This window comes from Kogia breviceps, chromosome 14 (assembly GCF_026419965.1).
Source record: "Kogia breviceps isolate mKogBre1 chromosome 14, mKogBre1 haplotype 1, whole genome shotgun sequence".
Classification (NCBI taxonomy): Eukaryota; Metazoa; Chordata; class Mammalia; order Artiodactyla; family Physeteridae; genus Kogia; species Kogia breviceps.
Window position 1 is genome coordinate 74,578,358 of NC_081323.1, and position 16,375 is coordinate 74,594,732.

At 51.3% G+C, this 16,375-nt stretch overlaps 1 protein-coding gene across 23 annotated transcripts; it reads right to left on the minus strand.

Moving 5' to 3' along the window:
• Window positions 1–1,746: 1,746 nt before the first annotated feature.
• On the minus strand, window positions 1,747–13,646 carry ATXN2L (ataxin 2 like). Of its 23 annotated transcripts, none has more exons than XM_067013811.1 (24): window positions 12,826–13,646; window positions 11,289–11,325; window positions 11,015–11,071; window positions 10,852–10,923; window positions 10,303–10,453; window positions 9,775–9,899; window positions 8,830–8,921; window positions 8,176–8,376; window positions 7,391–7,566; window positions 7,113–7,223; window positions 6,366–6,560; window positions 6,206–6,277; window positions 5,890–5,960; window positions 5,418–5,713; window positions 5,269–5,338; window positions 4,736–4,882; window positions 4,540–4,612; window positions 4,259–4,446; window positions 3,782–3,911; window positions 3,570–3,691; window positions 3,190–3,402; window positions 2,813–3,056; window positions 2,504–2,663; window positions 1,747–2,392 (listed from the first exon to the last, which is right to left on the minus strand). In XM_067013811.1, exons 1-23 carry the CDS (start codon window positions 13,116–13,118, stop codon window positions 2,509–2,511), a joined length of 3,291 nt encoding a protein of 1,096 aa, XP_066869912.1. In that variant the 5' UTR covers window positions 13,119–13,646; the 3' UTR covers window positions 1,747–2,392; window positions 2,504–2,508. The 23 variants fall into 23 exon arrangements, with proteins under 23 accessions (XP_066869912.1, XP_066869914.1, XP_066869923.1 ...); XM_067013813.1 differs by having other exon boundaries at window positions 6,366–6,557; window positions 12,826–13,640; XM_067013822.1 differs by having other exon boundaries at window positions 2,504–2,540; window positions 2,867–3,056; window positions 12,826–13,640.
• Window positions 13,647–16,375: the final 2,729 nt, after the last annotated feature.

The following is a 16,375-nucleotide window of genomic DNA, read 5'->3' on the forward strand; positions in this document are numbered from 1 at the left end:
TTTCCTCTGAGTAGTTACTAGGCTGTTAATGTCTAGCTACCTTTATTTAAGCTTGATACTGGGAACTGTATCTTACTCTGTATCTTACCCAGCACATAAAATGTACTTGGTAAATACATAATTTGCTTGATGGGTTATCACCACCATATCACTAATTCCAAACAGTAGTGAGAAATTGTAGCATGAAAGTTTCATTTTCAACATTTACTTAGATTTTACATTAATAAGGTCTGTTTATCAAATACACAGGGAGTAAAATACTGAGATTTGGGGGAATTCCCTGGCAGTCCAGTGGTTAGGACTCTGTCCTTTCACTGCCCAGGGCCAGAGTTCAATCCCTGGTCGGGCAAATAAGATCCCACAAGCTGCATGGCATGGCCCAAAAGAAACAAAATATGCTGCGACTTATAAAAACATGAAATTTCCGGTCAGATGCTGACCAACAAAAAGGTAACATTCAGCAGGGACTAATGGGCACCCTCTCAAACTTGGATCCTGACAAATGAGTATATTCAGGACCGACAACCTGTTCACAAGCAGCTCATGGAAGGGAGGGTCTTGGGCCCAACCTGAGCTGTTTTGAGAAACTCAGCCTGATCTGTGATTCCAGAACGAGGCAAACTTGAAAGGACAAAGGAACATCATGAAAAGTACTGTCCAACAGTAAAGCGAGGTTACTTGTTTTACCCTCTTCAGCGTGCAAGGTGAGGCTGGAGGGTTTCACAGGATTCCTGATGGCGGGGGGGTGAGGCCTAGTTCCCTTCCAACTTCAAGACTTCTGCTCTTAGGAATAAATTATCATCAAAAGGGCTAACTCAGGAACGCCTGCAATTACACCTCTCCCAGGACTACAGAAACCTGTCTCCATATGCACTGCAAACACCAGGAGCCCAATTGAAGGCTTTCCTGCTCCTGTTTCTTCCACCATGGATTGCCTCCCAACCCCAAAGGATGGCCCCTAAGACAGCTCCAGTCACTTGGAACCCCAGACCCACCCGGTTTTTAACAGCCAGTTAGCTGCTACAGATAACCCCTTTCTCTACTCACCTCTTTAAACACCTCGCCTGTCTTCCTCAGTGCCATGCCTGCCAAATACCAGGTTTCAGATACACCTGGGAATTCTCCCCTAATATCTAACTTCATTCTTCCTGCCCTGGTCTCAGCCCATTTTCTCTGCCTATAACTGAACACCAGTCCCATCCTCTGTCCTCTAAGGGTGAAATCTTCACTTTTTAGACAAGAAATGAAGGCCAGGTCCTATAGTTAAAGAATTCCAAGCTGTCTCTGAAAAAACCCCCCTCTCTTCTGAAGCCTGTTATTTCTCCATCCCATACTTGCCTCCTCTCTTCCTAATTTAGCTCCTGTTCCCCTCAGCCTGGCTCAGTTCAGCCCTCTCCCCACTTTCACCAGCAGCTTCGTCTTACAGCTCTCACCCACACCCAAGACCTCTCAGCTGTGTACCAGTCAGACCCTTATTTCCAGTGGCCCAGAACACTAATGTACTTTGCAGTGTAAGAGGTAGACATAACTTATGAAGTACTTATATTAGAAATGAAAACCTCAAACCATACCTAGGAGGCCAACTGTGAGGGGGAGAAAACAGCCTCAGAGACTGGGTGACCTGTGTAGCACTTATCAGAGCCAGAAAGTCATCTTTGGGCAGTACTGTTACACTGCCCCACCTTGGAAACCACATAAAACTGAGCTGCGATCTCACTATTCTCCAAAGAGGAAACTATAAGCGGGTTAAGTTAGTTTAAAATTTTATTTTTTTTAATTTTTTTTAAATATTTTTATGTAATAAAAAGTAAAAGTCCTTGTCCAACCATCCTTGTGGGGCATCTGTGTCTCTCACGCAGGTCATTCAAGTTAATGGGGAAGAAAGAACAGGGGGCCCAAGTCTGAGGTTATAAATAATAGAAAATAAAAGATCTTCGTCTCCAGCGGGGAGGATAGATGAGAGGATGGAAGGGCAAGATGGGGTGAGGATGGGCAGGGGCAGAGCAGGAACCCCCCACCCCCGCTGGACCCCGGCCCTGCCCACTTTGAGGCCCTTCCCATTCAAGGTGCTTGGCAGGAGTTCCCCAGCTCCCCCCGCCCCAGGGGGGAAAGGGGGATTGGGGGGCTGGGACTGGTCCGAGCTGCTGGGGGAAGAGACATAGGTCACTCTTCCCTCCATTCATGGAGGTCTCAGGTCGCGGCCAGGACAATCTTCAGTTCCCCGGGGGGTGGAAGGGGAGCTGCTGGGAGGGATGAGATTGAACTGGTTGGAGGGGAAAGAGAAGAGAGCAGGAGCATTAGAACCCAAGCAGCTGTCCCTGCATCCAGTGCCGTCCAGTGCGGGGTGTGGGGCAGTGCTGGTAGGAGCGCCTCCTCAAGGTGTCTCATGGGGCTGTCAGAAGCACAGATCAATCGCCGTTTCCCAGTGAGCAGAGCCCTTCCTCATGTGCCCAGCTCAGCCCCCCACACCCCAGCCTGGCCCTGTCTGCTGCGCTGACCTTACCTCGGCTAAGTCAGGAGACAGTCGGGGTCACTGAGAGCTGGGGAGGCAGTGGGGAGGGGGGCTGCTGGATCACAACTGAGCGAGGACGGAGGGAAGCAAAGGACAGAGCCAGGAGCAAGCCCCTGGCGGCGGCGACTGTGGCTTCTGCCCACCCTACATACTTCACAGACAGGTGCACGTCGGCAGGCGCCCTGTGGGACAGCCCTGCCTCCAAGACCCCTCACTCCCCACCCAGAACCCGTGCATCCTGCCCCACCTGCAGCCCATCAGCTCTTCCATGCCAAATTCCCCCAGCTAACGAGAACTCACGAATCCTGTCATCGGCTCCTCCTGGAAATCCAGGCGCCTGGCCAGGCTGCTCACCTTGGGGGTGTCCGATGTAGGGATAGGGTGAGGGTGTGGAAGCTGAGAGTGCAGGCACCCCACTCTGGGGCACCGCGCCTTGGGGGGGGCCCCCATGGCTCTGGGGTGGGTGCAGCAGCATCACCTGGGGTGGGTGGGGAGCCCCAGGGTGAGGGGGCGGGGCTGCTGTGATTCCAGTTTGGACATGGGCCTGCAGAAAACAAAAAGCAGCTGGGAGCACCTTTCAGACACGGGCTCTGAAAGTCCCAGTGTCAGGAGCCTGAAGTGAAAGGTGCACCGAGGGTTCAGGTCCTCGTGGCAAAGCAGGTCACGTGGGCTCTTACCTGGGTAACATGGGCCATGTTGGTGAAGCCGTGGGGCAGCTGCTGGTGGGCATGGATAGCATACACAGCGGCTGGCTGGGGGAAGCTGCTCTGAGGGGACTGCGCAGAAGGTCCCGGCGGCAGAGAAGGCGGCGTGCCTGTCAGGGCCCCTGGGTGGTACAGGTTCTGCTGTGGCTGTCCACTGCCCAGGTGTGGGGCCTGCCCCGCCTGGTGCTGTAAAGGAGAGGTGGAGGGTGAGTACCACTTCCTCCCCCGGTCCCCCGGCCTACCACTTGCTGACCCCTGGTCCTCCCTCCCCGCTGGGGAATGACCCCTAGCCTATCCCTCTCTTGCAGCCACCCATTCCTGCCCCACCCACTTGGATCCCCCATGGCAGGCACCTGGACGGGACTGGGGGCTGCATGCTGGGACTGCGGCTGGCTCCCAGTAGGCGTGGTGGCCGGCTGCGGCTGGTGGGCATGGAGCTGCGTGGCATGGTGTGGATAGGACTGGTGAACAGTGGCTATAGCAGGAAAGGGGGAGAAAATCAGGGCTGAGCACACTGGAAGGGGCCGAGGAGCACAGCCTGGAGGGGAGACGGTACAGAACTCACCATAAAGGGCTTGAGGGGTGGGCTGCTCTGCAGAAGGGTACTGAGGGGTGGAGGATGACACAATGGCCTGGGGATGGCTCCCCGACGTCAGCATGCGTGGGTTGCTTTGAAGCATGGGGGCAAACACCGGCTGGAGGAGCAAGGAGAGGAGCGGTCGGCACGGCGGAGGGCTTGGGAGGCACAGCCTGCTGCCGAGCACCCTGGGCACAGCGCTGCCCTGGTCTCATCACGACCACCCTGCTGCCCGTTCACAATAACCCTACTAAGTTTCTTTCCTTATAAAGTGTAGCACTACTAAGGCCCAGGGATCCACTGCCTTGCACAGGTCTTACCAGAGCCAGGACTGAAGCCCAAGTGGGACATCACCACCCAGAACTCTGCCTGCCTCCCTCGCCAGCTCCCAGAGTCTGGGAGGTGGAGAAGACGGGCTAAGAAGCAGGGGCTCTATACCCCCCTCTCCTCCCGTGCCTCAGTCACCTGTGAGGGGTAGTGGGCCATGGGCTGCATCATGGCGGGCTGGCCTGGGAACTGCTGTGGATTGTAGGGGATGTAGGAAGAATAAGGTGTGGCAGCCACCAGAGGGGGGCCAGCAGCGGCGGCGGCCTGCATCATCGGAGGGGCTGAGGCTGGCTGGTGTTGGTCCGAGCGCTGGGGGGGCAGGGAGCCTGCCGGTGGGGGGAAGATAGTGCAGAGCTCAAGCTCCATCTGCCAGCAGGCACTAGGCAGTGCCACCGACTGCCCCTCCTGACCCTGCTCACCTTTTGCTCCCCGGTACTTGCCCTGCTGTCCAGGCACTGAGTTGGACACAGGATATGGGTACATCTGAGGTGCCTAGGGACAAGAACACAAGTGAGACTGAACGACTTGCTATAAATGCTCAGAACAGGTGTGACTCGGTCCCTCAGGTAGCCCAGCCAAACCTCTCACCCTGGGCCACCCAGTCTCTTCGCTCACCTGAACAGCTGGTCCCATGTGGATCTGAGGTATGTAGGAAATGTACTGGGGGCTATATAGCCCACTCTGGCCTGCTGTCAGCACCGGGATGGAGGGAGTTGAATGAGTCCGGGGCCCAGGAGAAGTTGGAGTACTGGTGGATTTATTCTGTGAGAGACAAAGGAGGACACGTATAAGATATCTTAATGACTTTCGTTCCACCCCCCCCAATCAACAGCATCCACGGAGTGCTGTGCGCCAAACACATCCTATGCTTTAACTTGGTTAAGCCTCACGTCAAACCCTATGAAATGAGCTTTCTCAAGTTACAGGTGAGGAAACTGAGACAGAGAGGTTAAGTGGCTTGTCTAAGATCACAAAGCTTGCAGGTACAGAGGATCAAGCCCAGTAGGTGGGCCCGTGCTCCTAACTACCAGACTCTGTCACTGCTCGCTGCCTGACAGTCAGGTGCTCCCCCCCTCCAGTGCTCTAACACCCTGCTCCCAAGTCTCCCTCACGGAAACCAAAGCCCACATTCCCCCATCCCATCTCACCACAGACAGCAGGGGCTTAGTGGGATTGAACTCCTTGGCATTAGGGTTCAACGTTGACTTCTTCACTTGTCTATGAGAGAAAAATAAAGTAAATCCTCACGGCTTGCCCCTCATCACCCGATACCCACCCAGCTCCCCACCCCACTCACTCAGCAACAGGGCCCTCGTCCTTGTCATCTCCCTTGATGAGGCCCACTGGGGGGCTACTGGTTTGGCTTGGGCAAGGCGGTGGGGGCTGATCCGGCCCTTCGGTGCCTCCTGCTGGTGGCAGGGGTGGTTTGTCCTCCTTATCCGATATGGATTCTGTCTTGGAGGAAACAGGGGACCCCATGGGCTCTGAAGCCAAAAGACTATCAACCTCCTTCTCCTTCCCTTTGGCCTCCTCCTTTAGGATCCGGGGAGGAAAAGGATCCAGGCTGGTCTCAGGGGAGCTACTGGGCTGAAGCTGGAAGGAGAGAAACACATACACAACATACAGAGTACTGTCCAGTCCAGACCCCAAGCCCACCTTCCTTCCCTCATCTTTGCTTGCTCTCACCTCTCGGTGCCACCCAGTGTCTATTCCATAAACTGCCTTCATCTCCATCCTAACATCCTAGCTCATTCCCACACTTTTCTCACCTTAAACTGGGCCCCAAATTTTCTCAGTTCTTCCAGTTGAAAGCGTTTCTGCTCGTTCTGAAGGCCAGGGACTATGAGAAATACCAAAAAAGGAAAAAATAGACATTTCTTTTCTCGAAGGTGGCTACACAGCATCCCAAAGGATAAAGAAACCACAGAAAAATAGAAGAGCTCTTTAGAACCCTTTAAGTTAGGATCAAAGGGCTGATACACATTGTCTTTTTCTGAATTCCAACAACCTTCCTAACTGAAAGGCTGTCCTAATCCAAGGGGTATAGACTCTGGCAGGAAAAAAAAAAAAAAAAAAAATCCTCACCTTTCCCTGCTATCCGGGACAGCTCCTGGGACTCCAGCGTTCTCCCAGGTTCCTTGGCTGGGAGTTCTTTTACTGAACAAGAAAGGAGAGATGCATGAAGGCCCTTCTGTCCAGAACCACACTTCCCACTGTCCACGGCCCTCAAGCAGGTGGCTCTTACCATCTGTGGGTGCCAGTGAGATCTTTGGAGAAGCTGGGGAAATGGAGCCTACTCCAGGATCCCCAACTGATGATGTCACGGGGATGGAAGCTGAAGAGGTCGGTACTGCTGAGCCGATGGGAGGCTCAGGACAGGAAGCTGAGATTGGGGCAGGGGCAGCTGACTTGGGAGAGCGTGGGGGGTACATCCGGCCTACTGGAAAAAGGGAGAGCGACGTGATAGTCACTGCTGGTCAATGAGCAGTGGGTACTGGGGACTCACCAGAAACACCAAGAAAAGTTTATCCACAAGGTCACAAACCTAAATACTTAGAATGGCAAGGCAGGTAAGGTAAGCAGGTAAAATGGCTTCATGGGTACCATGAAAGACTGGAACGGTGAAAGGGACAGGCATGACTCAGTTCTAGCCAACCAGAGCTATGCAGCAAGACAGGTTCAGTGTTGGCAGAACTTTCTGTATTTAAAAAGAAGTCAGAAATTCTCTACGTTTTCTCCTGTCTTAAAATGCTGGCAACTAATTTAAACAAAAGACATCTGCCGGCCAGACACAACCCATGGATTGCCACGCTGGGATTTCTGCACGAGGGAAACTGAAAAATTATTTCCTAAAAAGCATAAATCCAAGCCTCCAAAACACCTCTGATCATATCTTGAAACTGTCTCCCATCCCAGCATTCTAACTGACACATTTACATCCCCCTTCACAAACTTCTATCCATTTCTTCATGTAACACCACTGGAATCTTACCTGCAGGAGGAGGTGGAACAGAAGCTTCTCCAGAAGGCCTGCTGCTGGGGGAAGACAGAGTCTTGGCACCTCTCAGAGGCCGCTGTGCCTTAGGGGACATGCGGGAAGGGCCTAATTTTTTTTTTTTTTTTTAAAGATGGGAAAAAAGAGGCAGAGTTCCTGCTATTACATTACCATCAACACACCTTCCTTCTAACCCATCTAAATCCTTTAAATTGTCTTCCCCACCTCCTTACCTTCCTGTTCCCTGCCCCCAACAAGTCGGCTTCATAACTCACCTCCATTGATACCGCGTGTCTCAGAACCTGGGCCAGGGCTGCTATTGTCAAGATGGTGAGGGCCACGAGGTGGCAAAGAGCTAAGGCCAGGCCGGCCACCCCGAGAACTACTGCATCGAACTCCTCCCCGGGGACCTTCCCGAACTCGTTGGGGTAGAGGGATATACTTTCCCTCCCTGGGGAGAGAGTTCAAATAACATTAAGTAGCCACAAAACACATTTTACAAAGACGAAGCCCTCTTCCTAAAGTCCACCTCCTGCCTCAACACACACACACAACTATGCCTGGCTTCGGCTGTCTGCACTCTTTCACTTGATGAACTGTCCTGGTTATGTGTTCTGTGGCTCCAGGATTATGCCCTTATGTTGCATCAACCCCTGACCAGAAAAAGCAGCCAGTACTCCACAATCCGAACCCTCCTGACCTACAAGAAAGGTACTATCACACTGTGGTTTAAGGTGCAGCTTTTATACAGCACTATGCACTTTGGTTTCATTTTCATAAAGGGAAGAATAGAAAAACATATGAATGAATATGCAGAGGAAAAAAGAACATGTATCAAAAAGCTGAAAAAAACCTGTCCTTAATCCATAAGCTTTAGCCTTGTTACCTTGGGCAAATTACCTAATGATTCTAGACTTCAGTCTCCTAAACCTAAGAACTGGAAATAACTATGTATTAACCTATACGGCTGTAAGGCTTCAACAAGAGTATACCGAGCTCTTGGACCAAATCCTGGCCCAAACGGTGCGCCCCACATGGACCAGCCATCCATAGCAATCACCTAGATGCCAAGCTGGGGCTCTCTCGCCCTGAACCCTGTCGCTGAACTGCACTGTGCTTCTCCTCCTCGGTGCGCCCGTCATCGTTCTCCATGGCGATCCGCAGGCGGTACTGGGGGCTCGATTCAATCTCTCGAGCCAACTGGGCTGCACGCAGCTCCCGCTGACGAAATTCTTCTGAGTTGTCCTTCTCTAACGGCACCCTGAGAGGACCACGACCATCCCAGTGCCACGGGACAAGAGGGGAAAAAGGGAAGACACTTCTATCAGTCCTATCACCAGCTCAGATATGTAGGTGTTTAAACCCTTCAACAACTCAGCATGTATTGAACTGGCATCTAGGAGGGTCCCAGGCAGAGCAGCAAGGCCCACCTCTGAATCTGAAGGACACTTAGACACATATACAAATCTGTTAAGGTTTTAGAGGAAAGTATGGACATGAAAGCAGTTAATTCTACTCATGGAATCAAGGTTAAGAGAAAAGAGAAAACCTTTGCGGGAGCAGTTCACAAGGCAGATCAGGAGTGGGGAGAGGGCAACCCAGCACCCAGAAAAGCATGTACAAAAGCTATGTTCCACCTAGAGACCCATCCGCCTTCTGTTGATGACCCCACACCTCAAGCTGTACCACATGAGAAGTACCAAAAGACACTCACGTGTAAGAAGAGAGACTGCTGTCATAGGTGGTCTTTACGCCGTAGTTCTCCTCATTGAACTTGAACATTTCATTGGGGTCCCATCCATTGGACTAAAGGAAAAGGGAGAATGTTTTAAAACCCAGGAAGGAAAGTAACAATAACCTATCCTTGTCCTCCATCAGGTTGAAAGATTAAAAATCTGACCAAATCAAGAGTGAAAAAAGGAACACAGCTGGTGGGAATGTCAACTAGTACTAAGGACTGTAGTACAAACCGGCAATATCTAGCAAAAGAGAAGTCTTTAAGACCTAAAATCCATTTCCAGGTTTATAAACCAGGGAAATTCTGGCATATGTACATGAGGATACATGTTCTAAAAATTCACTAAGGCGCTATTTTTAATACCGAAATAATGGCCAAAGAAACACCAACCAGTAAGGAAAAGGATAAATACAATTTGTTGTGTATACATACATGTACATGTATATAAATAGGACAATACACAACAGTTAAAGAGCAATGACTAGATCCACAGACCAACATGAAAAATTCAAAATCTATAAGCAAGAAAAGTAAATTTTAGACAAATTAATGCAGTGAAATGACAATGCACTCACTAATGAGCAACTTTAAATGGTCACGGTAGTTGTTTTGAGAAAGGAAAATAGGCCTAAACAGTACTCAATCTCATCTTTTTTTTTTTTTTTTCCCAGGCTGGAAAGAAACTGACTTGAAGCAAAGGTTAACAGCTGTCAATCACAGATGATGGAAGAACAGGTATTTTTGTTTTGTTATTTTCTGTACTTTTCCATTGGAATCTAACTGCCATCAACAAGCAATAGTAAAAGAGATCCCCCCGCCCACCCCAGTAACTCTTGGTTCCAAGAATTATGTCGTGCCAACAACCCACATTCTGGCAGCAGAGCTGCCCAGCTCTTAGGTTCTCGGGGAAGGAGACTGTACCATGTCAGACTCCAGGTCGTAGTCATCGCTGTTGCTGTCGCCCCCCTCCCAGCGCTGAAGCACCTTCTCTTTGTGCTCCCCATTCACCTTCGAGTTCATGGCAATGGCTGAATCAGTGAACTTGTCTGTGAGGGCAGATTGAAGACCAGGAGTCAGGTGATATTTCACAGCCTTCTTCCCAACACCCCTCCCACCACGGGAGTAAAGAAAAGTTTCTGTGTGTCAGAGTTTGGGGGGTAGGGGCAAGGGGTGGGGTGCAGCATAAAAAGCCTCATTCTAAGAGTTCAAAAGGAGCAAGGAGTCGTAAACAAAGCAAGGAAAGTATGAAGAACCACAACACAGGCTGGAATTTATTCCACTGTACCTTAGACATTAAGACATATTCTCAAGAAGAAAAATCTAGTCATCCTCCTCAGAGATAAAGGAAGATGGTAAAGAGGAGGAGGGAGGAGGAGAAACAAGTCATCACATTCTCTGCTCTCTACTCAAGAAGTGAGTCTGACATAACACCCTGGCCCCAAAAAATACCTTTAGTAGCATAATTGAAGTCAACATTTCGGAAGTGGACAAGCATGACATCACTTGGCTTAAACACCATGGTGTCCACAATGTCTTCCCGACGAGGGCCACCTGCTGGCTCCAATGCTTTCCGGTGCACAGCGTCTACTGCCAGTTCAAACTACAAAAGTCCCATTTCCCAACACCCAAGGGTCAGTATCAAGAAATGTGAAGACAAAAATATGACTACTTTTGTTTTACCCTTTCTAAACTTTCCCCAACACCACATTCTCACATACACTGTCTTCTCAACACCAGCCACAGGACTTAGCCAAAGTCCCAAACTTAAAAATTCACATCTTTAAAATTGAGCATTTTAACATCAAAGTACCGAGCCCTCAAATCTTAAACCCATATCTTTTAAGTGAATGCAGCACTATTCCGGCACAGGCCTGCAAAAATGAGTACAGCCACAATGTTGACCAACACCACTCAATTTATATCTGCAATGAGCCTATTTCATTCTCCCCCTCTTCCTCCCATTTAACTCCAAAGCTAAGCTAATTTGAATACACTGACCTTTGAGCTCAGTGTCTTGAAGATACCTTCATAGGTGGTACCATTCTTTACCTTTACATCACAAGTGGAGCCCTGAAAGAGTGGGGGGGTGGGAGGGAAGAAGAGTGCCTCTAGCAAACTGATGCATTACATTCCTCAACCTAGGGGTTAGGTACCCACTTACCACAACAGCTGTAAGGAAATGCAGCATTCTGGAATTGTTGTAGACACCCTCAAACACCTGTCAGTAACACAGGAGAAGGACAAATAAAGGAACAGCCAGTCACCATCTCACCTTCTTTCAAAATGTCCACATTCCACTCACATCCACCTTGTATGTGCTGGGTCCCTTGAGCTTCTGAAGCCATCTAACTATTTCTGCACCTAATCTGCCCTATATCCCCACATATACATCTTTTAGGTCTCTGTACCTTAGGCAGAGGGGAAAAGGCACTCACCGGTGACTGTGGGGGTCCCTTTCCTGTGCTTTGTCCCCTGTAAGAGAAAGAAATGAGAAACTAGTTATTTAAATATGTTCAATTCCTCTTATACAACTGATTTCAAAAAACTTGGTATGCTAAAGCCAGATATCATGTGAAGATGATCATTTAGGGTACAAACCAATTAACCAACAAGATTTTCAAATTCTCACTTTATAGAGGAAGAAACACAGGCATTAAAAGCCATTTTCTCCAAATGCCAGTCAATCATCAACGGCTGTCAATTGCTTTAAGAGCCAATTCAACGTAACCGTTTCACTTTCTGCAAGAGGGCCAGGGCTGCATGCTTTCCAAAAGACAAATGCTGCAATATTCGACAACAAATAACCCACCCCCGATGTAAAGGTGGAAACTCAGAGAGTGCAGATTTGGAACTACCTAGCTCAGGCATATCACCTCCTAAACAGAAAACACCATCATTTTTACGTCCTAAACCCTGGAGGATTGGGGGTACTCCCTCTACAATCCACCCTTCTCGACTTCTTTACTCAGTCAGCCTGCTACCCACTCTGGGAGGGGTCACCTATCGCCCGGTAACCCTGCTCCTCGCTGGGTGATGTAACCAGCGGTTGAAGAGGGCGATCAGGGGGGCCGTTGGCGGGGCTGGGGGACAGCGCAGCCGCAAAACCTATCCACCGGGAAGCCTCGCCCGGTCTGCGCCTGCGCACTAAAGCCCACGGGCCTCTTCTAACCTCCCCCCTCCCGCGATCAGAACCCACTGCGCCTGCGTGTACCTCCACTCTCAATTCCATACACCCACACACAGAAGAAACACCGAGTGGGGTGTCCACCACTCATCCAAGAACACCAGGCGAACCCGTCCACGCACACTCCCAGCAGCTGCCCTATATGTTACCCGGGGCTGCAGAATGGCCGGGTCATAAGACAGAGCATCCGCGCACACGTAAGGGAAGAGCGCGCGCGCGCTGGAGGTTCCCGACCCGCAGTCCTCCCAGCTTCGTCCCTCCTTCCGCCCCCCCCGCCCACCCTGCTCCCCTCCTACTGGCCAGACTGGGAAGGGGGAGGTAGCAACTCGCTCCCAAGTCCCTCCCTCCCCATTGGCCAAACTGTGGGCCGCGCGCCCCCCTCCATTGGCTACGGCCAGGGACCCCTTCCCGCAGCTGACTCCCCATTGGCTGAAGCCGGGGACCGCCAGACCCTTCGTGGTAATGGAGCCGGGGACCCCGATCACCTCTTCACCCCCCCCCAAACTCCTCGTTCCGACGCCGCTGGCGGGATGCGCCCTGCCTGCCCTTAAAGCCCAGGTCCCGAGCCCTGACTAGGCTCGCAGAGCTGAACACGGCCCCTAAATGCCCCGGTGGCCATCCGAGGACCCTTTTCCTCCGACCTGTTTGGACCTGAGGGGCCCAACCCCAGCTTCACGGGGTTTCCCCACTCCCCCTGGCGCCCCTCAAAAGTGGCCAGGCTGTTAGTCCGCCTCGCGCGGTGTCTCAGCCACCTCAGCTCCAGCGCCCGTAAACCCACCCATCCTCACCTGGCGCTGCCGATGGCCGCTGCCCCTGGCCTCTCCTGATGTTGCTGCTGCGGCGGCGGCGCCAAGATGCCCTCAGCTCCCCGGCGGAGCCCGCTCCCGGCAGCGGCTGCAGGCCCCAAGCAGGGGGAAGCAGCGGCGGGAGGCCCTGGGGGAGCCGAGGTGGAGGCCAGGGGCCCCGGGAGGCCGCCGTTGGGAGGGCTGGTGCCCCCGGGAGGCCGGCGGGCCACGGCCTGTTGCGTGGGGGGCGGCTGCTGGGGCTGGGAGGTCTGTTGTGGCGGCTGAGGCTTCAACATGATGGCAGCGTCCGGAAGGGGAATTAGGGGGAAGGGAGGGAGAGAGGAAGCCGGGGCTGGGCCCCCGCCGGAGAGCGCGGGAAACGACGGGGACTGGGAAGCTGGGGACCCGCCGTTGGCGGGCGGGGGCGAGCCCCGCGGTGTCGGGGGTGGAGAGAGAAGACCGCGGTGCGAGGAAGCGCCGCGAGGCGGAAGGGGAGGGGGTCTCGCGGGCCGGAGGAAAGCGAGAGGGCGCGAGCCGGCTTGGCGCGCGTGCGCGTCGCCGGGGAAAGGGGAGGGGGAAGAGCGCCCGGGCGGGAGCTCCCGAAGGGAGGGGGGAGGAGGGAGCGGCGGCGCGAGCCGTCCGCGCACACCGGGGTGTTTAACTCCGGGCGGGAGAGGCGAGAATAAAAAAAGGTGAATCTCGCGCCCCTCGCCTTTGGAGTTGGGAAAGAGCAGCGGGGGCGCTCACGCGCGCCAAGGACTTATGGTCTCTAGGTCTCAAGCAGCCCGGAAGGCTGCCGACCGCTGTCGCTTCACAATGAGCGTGTGAAGCGCTGGGGGTGGAGCCGAAGAAGCAGAGAGGAAGGAAGAGCCGGCCGCCCCGCCTAGGCCGCCGGCGTAGCGTCGGGATACCTCCGCAGTCGTGTGAGAAGTCACGACGAAGGGTGCAGTTCTTCCGCCATTTGGGGGCCCATGGGCGGAGTCTTGAGTACAAAAAGGAATCCCGCGACTAGACCAGGGACTTATCCTAGGCTTGTGGTAGGTTGCATGGGGACCTTATCTGCTTTACATAAAAGACTGATAGGCATTAAAGTTATTAGTTTGAGCATGCTGATCTTTGGGGATAAATCTATGCCTAATTCTAAATTATTTTAATGACTTTCAACCTAATGGTTTCTCCATGCCCTAGGATGAACCCTTAAACTGTAGTAACAAAGAGACTGAAGGCCATAGTTCCTAGGGTCTAGTTCAAAATCCTCCACCCAACTCCGCGATGAAGGCAGGCTTCATTCATTCAAATTAGTTGGGCATTAGGACATTAGGCTAGGTGCTTTGGATGTAACTAATTAAACCACTTCTTGCTCTCAAGGAGTTCAAACTAATGGTGGATTCAGATAATTAGATGAGATCTATTAGGTGAAGCACAGGGCACTATGATAGTACAGCTAATTCAGCTTTGGGTGATGGATTTCTAGGCAGGGGAAATAGGATACGACAAGGTAAGAAAACTTCATTATGTCGAGTATAAAATAAGAGGGAGGAGTTAAAAAACAAAAACAAAAACTGGAAAGGTAAGTAACCTGGGACCAGAGTTTAAAAGAGATGTGGCGGGACTTCCCTGGTGGTCTAGTGGCTTAAGACTCCACGCTCCCAATGCAAGGGGCCTGGGTTTGAGCCCTGGTCAGGGAACTAGATCCTGCATGCCACAACTGAAGAGCCTGCATGCCACAACTGAAGATCCTGCATGCCACAACGAAGATCCTGCACGTGGTGACGAAGATCCGTGGTCCACAACAAATACCTGCTGCAGCCAAATAAATAAATATTTAAAAAAATAAATAAAAGGCACTTCCCTGGTGGCACAGTGGTTAAGAATCTGCCTGCCAATGCAGGGGACACGGGTTTGAGCCCTGGTCTGGGAAGATCCCACATGCCACAACTACTGAAGCCCACGTGCCTAGAGCCCGAGCTCCACAACAAGAGAAGCCACCACAATGAGAAGACCGTGCACCGCAACGAAGAGTAGGCCCTGCTCACCGCAACTAGAGCAACTAGAGAAAGCCCCCGCACAGCAACGAAGACCCAACACAGCCCCCCAAATTAATTAATTAATTTTAAAAAAGAGACGTGGACATCATCCTCAAAGCAGTGGGGAGCCTTTTACAGAAAATGAAGAGAACAGATTTGCATTTTTAAAGGATTACTCTTTCTTTGCAAAGTGGAGAGTGGAGTGATGGGTCTGTGGTCTTAATCCTGGCGAAACTTTCAACATCTCATTCTCTCTTCACTCAGGCATTAGCACTGGAACTCCTCCAGCTCCCAACTCTCCCCTGAACATGCACACACTTAGCTAAAAGTCTACCTTACTCTTTGGGAACTACTCCTTCGCCCCACCTCACTCCTAGCTCTTTAGAGTGTTAGGTTCCCTCCCTCTGTTTGGCCAGCAATTTTCTCCCCTGAATTCTGTGAGCTCCCTTTCATTCTGTTTTCCTGCTGGTATCAGCTCCCTAACGGCTGGGATCTTATTCTTGCTGCTCCTTCTGTGACACCTGGCACAATGCAGGCAGTCAATTAAATACCTATGAAGTGGATGGATCCAAGAGGTATTTTGAGGACCATGTCTCCTGGTTGTCTGAATAACTGTCTAGCTCTTTCCTGGCATTATGCCACCTCCCCAGCCTCGTTATGGGCACTCCTGTCTCCCCACCCACATTCTGCTCCCACACTCTGTTATGTCTCAGCCTGTTAAACTCCCATTTCTGCAACATGCCTTGCCCTTATTCAACTCTGCCTTTACATGTGCTGTTTCTCCACCTACTTCTCATTCTTCAAGCTCAGGTGTCAGTCCTTTCGAACATCTTGTTATTGACTCCCTCCTCCAGGCTCCCAGAACACTGTGATTTTCTTTCTTTTTTTTTTTGGCTCCCTTTTCCATTGCAGCCTAAGGTCATTAAGGTCAGGGACTGTATTTTACTCATTTCTCTATCCTTCCTGTGTAGCTCAGTGGCTGGCACACCGTCATTCAATAAATTGATAAATGAATGAAATGTCTTATTACCTGCAATTTAGAGATTATATCACTGTGATTTGCTCTGGAGTGATCTCCAGGGTATACTGTTAAGTGAAGAAAGCAAAGAGTTTAAACTATGCTTCCTGTGTGAAAGGAAGAAGGGGAAATAAGAAAACAAATATATCTGCAAATTCTTCCAAAGAAAAACACAAGAAGGGTAAACCAAAAACTAATAAAATTGGGCACCCATGAGGGGTGGGAGAAGATGAGGGTTCCCTGGTTGTTGGGTTACATCCCTCTTGTTGAGGGAAACAACAGTGCCCTGAATGGGGAAAGGGAGACACTTCTTTGAGCCTTTTCATGTAGTTTTGACTTTTCAAATAATGGTCAATATGTTTTAAAAATTAAATCAATAGATACAAAGGACCTAAAATCTGAATACAGACATAAATAAATGAACCCAGCACTATTTTAGATAAGTAAAAATAACACCCTTGGGCTTCCCTGGTGGCACAGTGGTTAAGAATCCGCCTGCCAATGCAGG

Bases quoted from the DNA above. Each gene is read 5' to 3' on its own strand.
- ATXN2L (XM_067013811.1), bottom strand. From the start codon at position 13,118: ATGTTGAAGCCTCAGCCGCCACAACAGACCTCCCAGCCCCAGCAGCCG. The intron at 7,567-8,175 runs GTGATTGCTATG...CTCTCTCCCCAG, and splicing joins AGCCCCAGCTTGGCATCTAG to GGAGGGAAAGTATATCCCTC. The intron at 6,561-7,112 runs GTAAGATTCCAG...CCCTTTTTCCAG, and splicing joins TGTTCCACCTCCTCCTGCAG to TAGGCCGGATGTACCCCCCA.